This window comes from Bufo gargarizans, unplaced genomic scaffold (assembly GCF_014858855.1).
Source record: "Bufo gargarizans isolate SCDJY-AF-19 unplaced genomic scaffold, ASM1485885v1 fragScaff_scaffold_389_pilon, whole genome shotgun sequence".
In the NCBI taxonomy this organism is placed as follows: domain Eukaryota; kingdom Metazoa; phylum Chordata; class Amphibia; order Anura; family Bufonidae; genus Bufo; species Bufo gargarizans.
The window spans coordinates 94,496-105,862 of record NW_025334106.1 but is presented as its reverse complement, the minus strand read 5'-3'; the positions used below and the strand labels follow the sequence as shown (position 1 = coordinate 105,862).

Below are 11,367 nucleotides of genomic sequence, written 5' to 3'. Positions count from 1 at the left end.
GGACAGGCGGTGAACAGTCATTACACCAGCAGAATTGTACACAGTGGATAGAAGTAGGTGGAGGGTAGGACAGGCGGGTGAACAGTCATTACACCAGCAGAACTGTACACAGAGGATAGAAGTAGGTGGATGGTAGACAGGCGGGTGAACAGTCATTACACCAGCAGAACTGTACATGTGTATAGAAGTAGGTGGAGGGTAGGACAGGCGGGTGAACAGGTCATTTACAACCAGCAGAACTGTACACAGTGGATAGAAGTAGGTGGAGGGTAGGACAGGCGGTGAACAGTCATTACACCAGCAGAACTGTACACAGTGGATAGAAGTAGGTGGAGGGTAGGACAGGCGGTGAACAGTCATTACACCAGCAGAACTGTACCTGTGTATAGAAGGTAGGTGGAGGGTAGGACAGGCGGTGTGAACAGTCATTACACCAGCAGAACTGTACACAGTGGATAGAAGTAGGTGGAGGGTAGGACAGGCGGGTGAACAGTCATTACACCAGCAGAAACTGTACACCGTGGATAGAAGTAGGTGGAGGGTAGGACAGGCGGTGAACAGTCATTACACCAGCAGACCTGTACACAGTGACTAGAAGTAGGTGGATGGTAGGACAGGCGGGTGAACAGTCATTACACCAGCAGAACTGTACTGTGGATAGAAGTAGGTGGAGGGTAGGACAGGCGGGTGAACAGTCATTACACACTCAGAACTGTACACAGAGGATAGAAGTAGGGGATGGTAGGGACAGGCGGTGAACAGTCATACACCAGCATTACTGTACACAGAGGATAGAGTAGGTGGATGGTAGGACAGGCGGTGAACAGTCATTACACCAGCAGAACTGTACACGGTGGATAGAAGTAGGTGGAGGGTAGGACAGGCGGTGAACAGTCATTACACCAGCAGAATTGTACACAGTGGATAGAAGTAGGTGGAGGGTAGGACAGGCGGTGAACAGTCATTACACCAGCAGAACTGTACACAGAGGATAGAAGTAGGTGGAGGTAGGACAGGCGGGTGAACAGTCATTACACCAGCAGAATTGTACACAGTGGATTAGAAGTAGGTGGAGGGTAGGAAGGCGGTGAACAGTCATTACACCAGCAGAACTGTACACAGAGGATAGAAGTAGGTGGATGGTAGGACAGGCGGGTGAACAATCATTACACCAGCAGAACTGTACACAGAGGATAGAAGTAGGTGGATGGTAGGACAGGCGGTGAACAGTCATTACACCAGCAGAACTGTACACAGGGGATAGAAGTAGGTGGAGGGTAGGACAGGCAGTGAACAATCATTACACCAGCAGAACTGTACACAGAGGATAGAAGTAGGTGGAGGGTAGGACAGGCGGTGAACAGTCATTACACCAGCAGAACTGTACACAGTGAATAGAAGTAGGTGGATGGTAGGACAGGCGGGTGAACAGTCATTACACCAGCAGAACTGTACTGTGGATAGAAGTAGGTGGAGGGTAGGACAGGCGGGTGAACAGTCATTACACACTCAGAACTGTACACAGAGGATAGAAGTAGGTGGATGGTAGGACAGGCGGTGAACAGTCATTACACCAGCATTACTGTACACAGAGGATAGAAGTAGGTGGATGGTAGGACAGGCGGTGAACAGTCATTACACCAGCAGAACTGTACACGGTGGATAGAAGTAGGTGGAGGGTAGGACAGGCGGTGAACAGTCATTACACCAGCATTACTGTACACAGAGGATAGAAGTAGGTGGAGGGTAGGACAGGCGGGTGAACAGTCATTACACCAGCAGAATTGTACACAGTGGATAGAAGTAGGTGGAGGGTAGGACAGGCGGTGAACAGTCATTACACCAGCAGAACTGTTCACAGAGGATAGAAGTAGGTGGATGGTAGGACAGGCGGTGAACAGTCATTACACCAGCAGAACTGTACACAGGGGATAGAAGTAGGTGGAGGGTAGGACAGGCGGTGAACAGTCATTACACCAGCAGAACTGTACACAGTGGATAGAAGTAGGTGGATGGTAGGACAGGCGGTGAACAGTCATTACACCAGCAGAACTGTACACGGAGGATAGAAGTAGGTGGATGGTAGGACAGGCGGTGAACAGTCATTACACCAGCAGAACTGTACACAGAGGATAGAAGTAGGTGGAGGGTAGGACAGGCGGTGAACAGTCATTACACCAGCAGAACTGTACTGTGGATAGAAGTAGGTGGAGGGTAGGACAGGCAGTGAACAGTCATTACACCAGCAGAACTGTACACAGAGGATAGAAGTAGGTGGAGGGTAGGACAGGCGGTGAACAGTCATTACACCAGCAGAACTGTACACGGTGGATGGTAGGACAGGCGGTGAACAGTCATTACACCAGCAGAACTGTACACAGAGGATAGAAGTAGGTGGACATGGTACATCAGTAGGTCCTATACTCCTAACACATACATGTATTCTCTATGTAGGTCATATATCACATACATGTAACCTCTGTGTAGGTCGTACAATCATACATGTAACCTCAATGTTGTTCATACAGTATGCTCATACATGTAACCTCTGTGTAGTTTGTATGCTCACCCATGCAATCCGCTCTTCTTTCTCTTCAGGTCTTTCCCATAGAGTAGTCCCCCACCCCCGCTGTCATCATGGTGGCGCTGTCATTGAAGATCAGTATTGGCAATGTGGTGAAGACGATGCAATTTGAACCGTCCACAATGATTTATGACGCCTGTCGTATCATCCGGGAGCGTGTCCCAGAGGCACAGATCGGCCAGCGTAAGTGTTGGGGGTGTCTCGTGGGGATCTGGGCTCAGTTGTGTATGGACGCTGGGAATCTGTGTAGGAAAGGGTTAAATGCCTGTCCTCCATTGTCAGCAGGTCACATGCCAGACGGGCTATATTTACTGTCCAGATCTGCCGCGCTCTCGCTCAGTGGGTGGCCGCTGACACTTGTCCTGCTCTTCTGTTTTTATAGTTGGGACACCTCATGTCCTGTGCCCTCATTCTCCCCAACTGATGTCATCCGATCGCCAGGGCTTTCTGCGGATATCGTCCCATCCCCAGGACTTTCTGCGGATATCGTCGCCATCCATCCCAGAGCTTTCTGCGGATATCGTCCCATCCCCAGGGCTTTCTGCGGATATCGTCCCATCCCCAGGGCTTTCTGCGGATATCGTCCCATCCCCAGGGCTTCTGCGATATCGCCCCATCCCCAGGCTTTCTGCGGATATCGTACCCATCCCCAGGACTTTCTGCGGATATCGTCCCATCTCCAGGGCTTTCTGCGGATATCGTCCATCCCCAGGACTTTCTGCGGATATCGTCCCATCCCCAGGACTTTCTGCGGATAATCGTCCCATCCCCAGGACTTTCTCGCGGATATCGTCCCATCCCCAGGGCTTTCTGCGGATATCGTCCCATCCCCAGGGGCTTTCTGGCGGGATATCGTCCCATCCCCAGGGCTTTCTGCGGATATCGTCCCATCCCCAGGGCTTTCTGCGATAGTCGTCCCATCCCCAGGGGCTTTGCTGCGGATATCGTCCCATCCCAGGGCTTTCTGCGATATCGTCCCATCCCAAGGGCTTTCTGCGGAATCGTCCCATCCCAGGGCTTCTGCGTATATCGTTCCCATCCCCAGGGCTTTCTGCTGATAGCGTCCAATCCCAGGGCTTTTCTGCGGATATTCGTCCCAATCCCAGGGCGTGCTGGCGGATATGCGTCCCATCGCCAGGGCTTTCTGCGGATAGCGTCCCAGCCCCACGGGGCTTTCTGCGGATATCGTCCCATCCCCAGGGCTTTCTGCGGATATCGTCCCATCCCCAGGGCTTTCTGCGGATAGCGTACCATCCCCAGGGCTTCTTCGGCGGACTATCGGCCCAATACCCCAGGGCCTTTCTCTGCGGATATCCGTCCCAGCCCAGCAGGCTGTCTCTGCGGATATCCGTGCCCATCCCAGGGCGTTCATGCGGAGAGCGTCCCACATCCCCAGGGCTTTCTGCGGGATGATTCGGTCCCACCCCCAGGGCTTTCTGCGGATATCGTCCCACCCCCAGGGCTTTCTGCGGATATCGTCCCACCCCCAGGGCTTTCTGCGGATATCGTCCCACCCCAGGGCTTTCTGCGGATATCGTCCCACCCCCAGGGCTTTCTGCGGATATCGTCCCATCCCCAGGGCTTTCTGCGGATATCGTCCCCATCCCCAGGGCTTTCTGCGGATATCGCCCCATCCCCAGGGCTTTCTGCGGATATCGCCCCATCCCCAGGGCTTTCTGCGGATATCGCCCCATCCCCAGGGCTTTCTGCGGATATCGCCCCATCCCCAGGGCTTTCTGCGGATATCGCCCCATCCCCAGGGCTTTCCTGCGGATATCGCCCCATCCCCAGGGCTTTCTGCGGATATCGCCCCATCCCCAGGGCTTTCTGCGGATATCGCCCCATCCCCAGGGCTTTCTGCGGATATCGCCCCATCCCCAGGGCTTTCTGCGGATATCGCCCCATTCCCCAGGGCTTTCTGCGGATATCGCCCCATCCCCAGGGCTTTCTGCGGATATCGCCCCATCCCCAGGGCTTTCTGCGGATATCGCCCCAATCCCCAGGGCTTTCTGCGGATATCGCCCCATCCCCAGGGCTTTCTGCGGATATCGCCCCATCCCCAGGGCTTTCTGCGGATATCGCCCCATCCCCAGGGCTTTCTGCGGATATTCTGAGGATATTTTGTCTCATTGCTGGGATCTCTGGGGGTGAGGATATTTTGGCTCAGTATTGGGATCTTTGGGGGGACTATTTTGGCTCATTGTTGGGATCTCGGGGGTGAGGATATTTTAGATCAGTGTTGGTAATTTTTGAGCGTTTCTTTCTACCTCACACCAGCCTCCTATTCATTTCAGTCGGAAGCAGCTCTTTTTTATTATTTTTTCACACTTGTAAAAAGGAAGTGTAGAGCATAGCAGCATCGCGCTGTCCTGGGGCAGAATCAGCGCTGAAGTGTAGAGCATAGCAGCATCGCGCTGTCCTGGGGCAGAATCAGCGCTGAAGTGTAGAGCATAGCAGCATCGCGCTGTCCTGGGGCAGAGTCAGCGCTGAAGTGTAGAGCATAGCAGCATCGCGCTGTCCTGGGGCAGAGTCAGCGCTGAAGTGAACGTCAAGCATTAATAACGGCTCCATGTAAGTCCATGCGTTTATTCTGCGTTTTCTGCAAGTTGTTTGGGGCAGATCTGCGTCAGAACCTCAAGCTGGAAATGCAGCTTTGTTTTTAAGCGTGTTCTTCACGTCTTGTGAACTGGCCCTTAGCGTGAGCAGGTTGTGCGGGATGCTGCTGTTCTCGCCTGGATCTGATCTGTTCTTTTCATTTTCAGCCAATGACTTTGGTCTCTTTCTGTCCGATGAGGATCCCAAGAAGGGAATCTGGCTGGAGGCCGGGAAGGCGCTGGATTATTACATGTTACGTAATGGGGTGAGTTCACCAGTCAGTACGGGACCTCTGAAGTTGTCCACACAGAGAGAAAACTCCTGTATGCAGGGATGATGCCCTGAGAGGATGTCTGCAGGGTAATCCTCATGCTAATAGTAGGTGTAGAATTAGGATGACACTATGACCGCTGTGTTGTCCTCTCGATGGGCCTAGATACAGGTGTCCACAGAGGAGCACTTATCAGTGTGTTGCTGGAGTCACTGACCTCTGGGCGAGAGAATGACATGAGACTGTCTACTGTCCAGACTAAGAGGACGTTATAGAGCCCGGACTGGAAGAGGGTACATGGTGTGACTTCAAAAATATTATATCTAGAAAAACATCCTCCAAAAACATTACATAGTCACATATAGGCTGCTCATAGGTGACAATGTGATGGAAGTATCCCTGCTCCTCCATATATCGCCCCCCTGTGACCCCTCCTCCCATAATTCTCCAGCGAGAGTACTGTGACCTCTGTGACTTCTCCCCTCATAGTCTTGTCTGGTAGGTGTGTCCTGTAGTCATGTGACCTCTCCCCTCATAGTCTTGTCTGGTGGGTGTGTCCTGTAGTCATGTGACTTCTCCCCTCATAGTCTTGTCTGGTAGGTGTGTCCTGTAGTCATGTGACTTCTCCCCTCAGTCTTGTCTGGTGGGTGTGTCCTGTAGTCATGTGACTTCTCCCCTCATAGTCTTGTCTGGTGGGTGTGTCCTGTAGTCATGTGACTTCTCCCTTCATAGTCTTGTCTGGTGGGTGTGTCCTGTAGTTATGTGACTTCTCCCCTCATAGTCTTGTCTGGTGGGTGTGTCCTGCACTGTGACCTCTGACTTCTCCCCTCATAGTCTTGTCTGGTGGGTGTGTCCTGTAGTCATGTGACCTTTGCCCTCATAGTCTTGTCTGGTGGGTGTGTCCTGTAGTCATGTGAACCTCTCCCCTCATAGTCTTGTCTGGTGGGTGTGTCCTGTAGTTATGTGACTTCTCCCTTCATAGTCTTGTCTGGTGGGTGTGTCCTGTAGTCATGTGACCTTTACCCTCATAGTCTTGTCTGGTGGGTGTGTCCTGTAGTCATGTGAACCTCTCCCCTCATAGTCTTGTCTGGTAGGTGTGTTCTGTAGTCATGTGACTTCTCCCCTCATAGTCTTGTCTGGTAGGTGTGTCCTTTAGTCATGTGACCTTTCCCCTCATAGTCTTGTCTGGTGGGTGTGTCCTGTAGTCATGTGACTTCTCGCCTCATAGTCTTGTGTGGTAGGTGTGTCCTGTAGTCATGTAAACCTCTCCCCTCATAGTCTTGTCTGGTAGGTGTGTCTTGTAGTCATGTGACTTCTCCCCTCATAGTCTTGTCTGGTGGGTGTGTCCTGTAGTCATGTGACCTTTGCCCTCATAGTCTTGTCTGGTGGGTGTGTCCTGTAGTTATGTGACTTCTCCCCTCATAGTCTTTTCTGGTGGGTGTGTCCTGTAGTCATGTGACTTCTCACCTCATAGTCTTGTCTGGTGGGTGTGTCCTGTAGTCATGTGACCTTTACCCTCATAGTCTTTTCTGGTGGGTGTGTCCTGTAGTCATGTGACTTCTCCCCTCATAGTCTTTTCTGGTGGGTGTGTCCTTTAGTTATGTGACCTTTCCCCTCATAGTCTTGTCTGGTGGGTGTGTCCTGTAGTCATGTGACCTTTGCCCTCATAGTCTTGTCTGGTGGGTGTGTCCTGTAGTCATGTGACCTTTACCCTCATAGTCTTTTCTGGTGGGTGTGTCCTGTAGTCATGTGACTTCTCCCCTCATAGTCTTTTCTGGTGGGTGTGTCCTTTAGTTATGTGACCTTTCCCCTCATAGTCTTGTCTGGTGGGTGTGTCCTGTAGTCATGTGACTTCTCACCTCATAGTCTTGTCTGGTGGGTGTGTCCTGTAGTTATGTGACTTCTCCCCTCAGTCTTTTCTGGTGGGTGTGTCCTGTAGTTATGTGACTGCTCCCTTCATAGTCTTGTCTGGTGGGTGTGTCCTGTAGTTATGTGACTTCTCCCCTCAGTCTTTTCTGGTGGGTGTGTCCTGTAGTTATGTGACTTCTCCCTTCATAGTCTTGTCTGGTGGGTGTGTCCTGTAGTTATGTGACTTCTCCCTTCATAGTCTTGTCTGGTGGGTGTGTCCTGTAGTCATGTGACCTTTACCCTCATAGTCTTGTCTGGTGGGTGTGTCCTGTAGTCATGTGAACCTCTCCCCTCATAGTCTTGTCTGGTAGGTGTGTTCTGTAGTCATGTGACTTCTCCCCTCATAGTCTTGTCTGGTAGGTGTGTCCTGTAGTCATGTGAACCTCTCCCCTCATAGTCTTGTCTGGTAGGTGTGTCCTGTAGTCATGTGAACCTCTCCCCTCATAGTCTTGTCTGGTAGGTGTGTCTTGTAGTCATGTGACCTCTCCCTTCATAGTCTTGTCTGGTAGGTGTGTCTTGTAGTCATGTGACTTCTCACTTCATAGTCTTGTCTGGTAGGTGTGTCCTGTATAGTCATGTGACTTCTCCCCTCATAGTCTTGTCTGGTGGGTGTGTCCTGTAGTCATGTGACTTCTCACCTCATAGTCTTGTCTGGTAGGTGTGTCCTGTAGTCATGTGAACCTCTCCCCTCATAGTCTTGTCTGGTAGGTGTGTCTTGTAGTCATGTGACTTCTCCCTTCATAGTCTTGTCTGGTAGGTGTGTTCTGTAGTCATGTGACTTCTCCCTTCATAGTCTTGTCTGGTAGGTGTGTCTTGTAGTCATGTGACCTCTCCCTTCATAGTCTTGTCTGGTAGGTGTGTTCTGTAGTCATGTGACTTCTCCCTTCATAGTCTTGTCTGGTAGGTGTGTCCTGTAGTCATGTGACTTCTCCCCTCAGTCTTGTCTGGTAGGTGTGTCTTGTAGTCATGTGACCTCTCCCTTCATAGTCTTGTCTGGTAGGTGTTTTCTTCACGCTTTTGATTTCTACCCTAATAGTCGCCTCCATGATTCTCCTCTTGCGCACAGGACACCTTGGAATACAGGAAGAAACAACGTCCTTTGAAGATTCGAATGTTGGATGGTACAGTGAAAACTGTCATGGTGGACGACTCCAAAACCATGAGTGACCTATTGATGACAATCTGTGCCCGAATCGGTAAGGCTGGAATCAGCCATCCTCCATGGCTGTAGTATGGTGCCTCAGGAGTCACATATGGCTCGCGCTTCCTCAGTCACATTTGGTTTGCGGTCCCTCGTAGTTGGCTTCTGGTCCCTTGGTAGTTGCATTAGGTTTATAGTCCCTCATGGTCACATTGGATTTGCCGTCCCTCGAGTTCAGATTGGGCTTGCGGTCCCATGGTAGTCATTCAGGTGTAAGGTTGTGGCTGCAGTACTTACATGTCTGTCTTCTTGTTCAGGTATCACCAATCATGATGAGTATTCCCTTGTGCGAGATGTGCTGGAGGAGAAGAAGGAGGAGGTCACTGGCACACTAAAAAGAGACAAGACACTTCTACGAGACGACAAAAAAATGGAAAAACTTAAGCAGAAACTTCACACAGATGATGAATGTAAGTCATGAGCCTGGTCTTTGCTCCTGCCATTTCCTTCATGTGTTCATAGTTCACCAGTAGTGTCCAATGGACATGGTAGAAGAAGAGCCTGTTGTGACCCTTTGGGGTGAGGAACTTTTCAGAAGAGTCTGCTGTGACCCATAGTTATGAGGAACCTGCCAGAAGCATCTGCTGTGACCCATAGGGTTGAGGATTTTAGCAGTAGAGCCTGATGTGGAATCGGCTAGGAGAACCTGATTAACATATAGGGTTGAGGATCCTGGCAGGAGAGCCTGATGTAATGTATAGGGCTGAGGAACCTGGTATGAGAGCCTGATGTAATTTATAGGGCTGAGGAACCTGGTATGAGAGCCTGATGTAATGTATAGGGCTGAGGTACCTGGTATGAGAGCCTGATGTAACCTATAGGGCTGAGGAACCTGGTATGAGAGCCTGATGTAACCTATAGGGCTGAGGAACCTGGTATGAGAGCCTGATGTAATGTATAGGGCTGAGGAACCTGGTATGAGAGCCCGATGTAATGTATAGGGCTGAGGAACCTGGTATGAGAGCCTGATGTAATGTATAGGGCTGAGGAACCTGGTATGAGAGCCTGATGTAATTTATAGGGCTGAGGAACCTGGTATGAGAGCCTGATGTAACCTATAGGGCTGAGGAGCCTGTCAGAGCTTGAGGTTACATATAGGGCTGAGGGACCTGGCAGGAGAGCCTAATGTAATATATTGGGCTGAGGAACCTGGCAGGAGAGCCTAATGTAATATATTGGGCTGAGGAACCTGGCAGGAGAGCCTAATGTAATATATTGGGCTGAGGAACCTGGCAGGAGAGCCTAATGTAATATATTGGGCTGAGGAACCTGGCAGGAGAGCCTAATGTAATATATTGGGCTGAGGAACCTGGCAGGAGAGCCTAATGTAATATATTGGGCTGAGGAACCTGGCAGGAGAGCCTAATGTAATATATTGTGCTGAGAAACCTGGCAGGAGAGTCTCCCATGACATATAGGGGTGAGGAACAGAAGAGCCTGATTTAACATATACGGCTGATGAACCTGTCAGGAGAGATGGGTGTAATATATAGGGCTGAGGAACCTGGAAGGAGAGCTTGATGTAATATATACTGTAGGACTGAAATACCTAGCAGGAGAGCGTGATGTACCCCATAGGAGTGAGGAACCTGGCAGGAGAGCCTGGTGGGACCCATAGGAGTGAGGAACCTAGCAGGAGAGCGTGATGTGCCCCATAGGAGTGAGGAACCTGGCAGGAGAGCCTGATGAGAGCCATAGGAGTGAGGAACCTGGCAGGAGAGCGTGATGTACCCCATAGGAGTGAGGAACCTGGCAGGAAAGCCTGGTGGGACCCATAGGAGTGAGGAACCTGGCAGGAGAGCCTGATGAGAGCCATAGGAGTGAGGAACCTGGCAGGAAAGCCTGGTGGGACCCATAGGAGGTAGGAACCTGACAGGAGAACCTCATGAGACCCATAGGAGTGAGGAACATGGCAGGAGATCCTAATGGGACCCATAGGAGTGAGAAACCTGGTAGGAGATCCTAATGGGACCCATAGGAGTGAGAAACCTGGTAGGAGAGCCTGATGGGACCCATAAATCTGAAGATCCTGCTTGTGAGATAAAGAGCTGAGGAGCTCTATGTGATAGTATATGCTATGTTAAAGAGGTCTTCCCTGGTCCTGAAGTTCTTTTTTAGGGTGATTTCCCACTTTTTCTCTCAACGTCTTGTCTTACAGTAAACTGGCTAGATCCGGGACGAACCCTGCGGGAACAAGGAGTAGATGAAAATGAAACTCTGCTCTTGAGGCGCAAGTTCTTCTACTCTGACCAGAACGTGGACTCCAGGGACCCGGTCCAGCTGAATCTCCTGTATGTGCAGGTATGTGTAGTTCAGGGAAGTGGCTGTGCTCCTCTGTGTCTGACAATGGTGGCGCCTCTCACCCGCCTCTTCTCACCCTCCCCTCCTCCAGGCCCGGGATGACATCCTGAACGGCTCTCACCCCGTCTCCTTTGATAAGGCCTGTGAATTTGCCGGTTACCAGTGCCAAGTGCAGTTCGGACCACACAATGAAGTGAAGCACAAGCCAGGATTCCTGGAGTAAGTGGGGTGGACGATGAGGGTTGTTGTACTGTATTTATAGCAGGTGGCACCTGCATAGTAGTGAGGGTACAATGATGAAGATACTTGGTGGGACGAGAGCTGCACTAAATCCTTCTCTATCATCCCAGGTTAAAAGATTTTTTGCCTAAAGAATACATCAAGCAGAAGGGAGAGCGGAGGATTTTTATGGTGGGTCTGTGTGTGACGTGTGTGTGTGTGTGTGACGTGTGTGTGTGTGTGTGACGGGGGTGTGTGTGTGACGGGGGTGTGTGTGTGACGGGGGTG

The 11,367-nt window shown here is 51.0% G+C and overlaps 1 protein-coding gene across 2 annotated transcripts in view; it reads left to right on the top strand.

Annotated features, from left to right (window-relative positions):
- Nucleotides 1–2,603: 2,603 nt before the first annotated feature.
- The window catches only part of LOC122922490 (talin-1), a 94,598-nt gene continuing 85,834 nt past the window's right edge, over nt 2,604–11,367 (top strand). For both annotated transcript variants that reach the window (XM_044273095.1, XM_044273094.1), the window contains exons 1-7: nt 2,604–2,767; nt 5,347–5,444; nt 8,425–8,554; nt 8,817–8,969; nt 10,718–10,860; nt 10,952–11,079; nt 11,211–11,271. In XM_044273095.1, the coding sequence (XP_044129030.1) occupies nt 2,638–2,767; nt 5,347–5,444; nt 8,425–8,554; nt 8,817–8,969; nt 10,718–10,860; nt 10,952–11,079; nt 11,211–11,271 (843 nt within the window). In that variant the 5' untranslated portion in view covers nt 2,604–2,637. The remainder of the gene's footprint in view (nt 2,768–5,346; nt 5,445–8,424; nt 8,555–8,816; nt 8,970–10,717; nt 10,861–10,951; nt 11,080–11,210; nt 11,272–11,367) is intronic.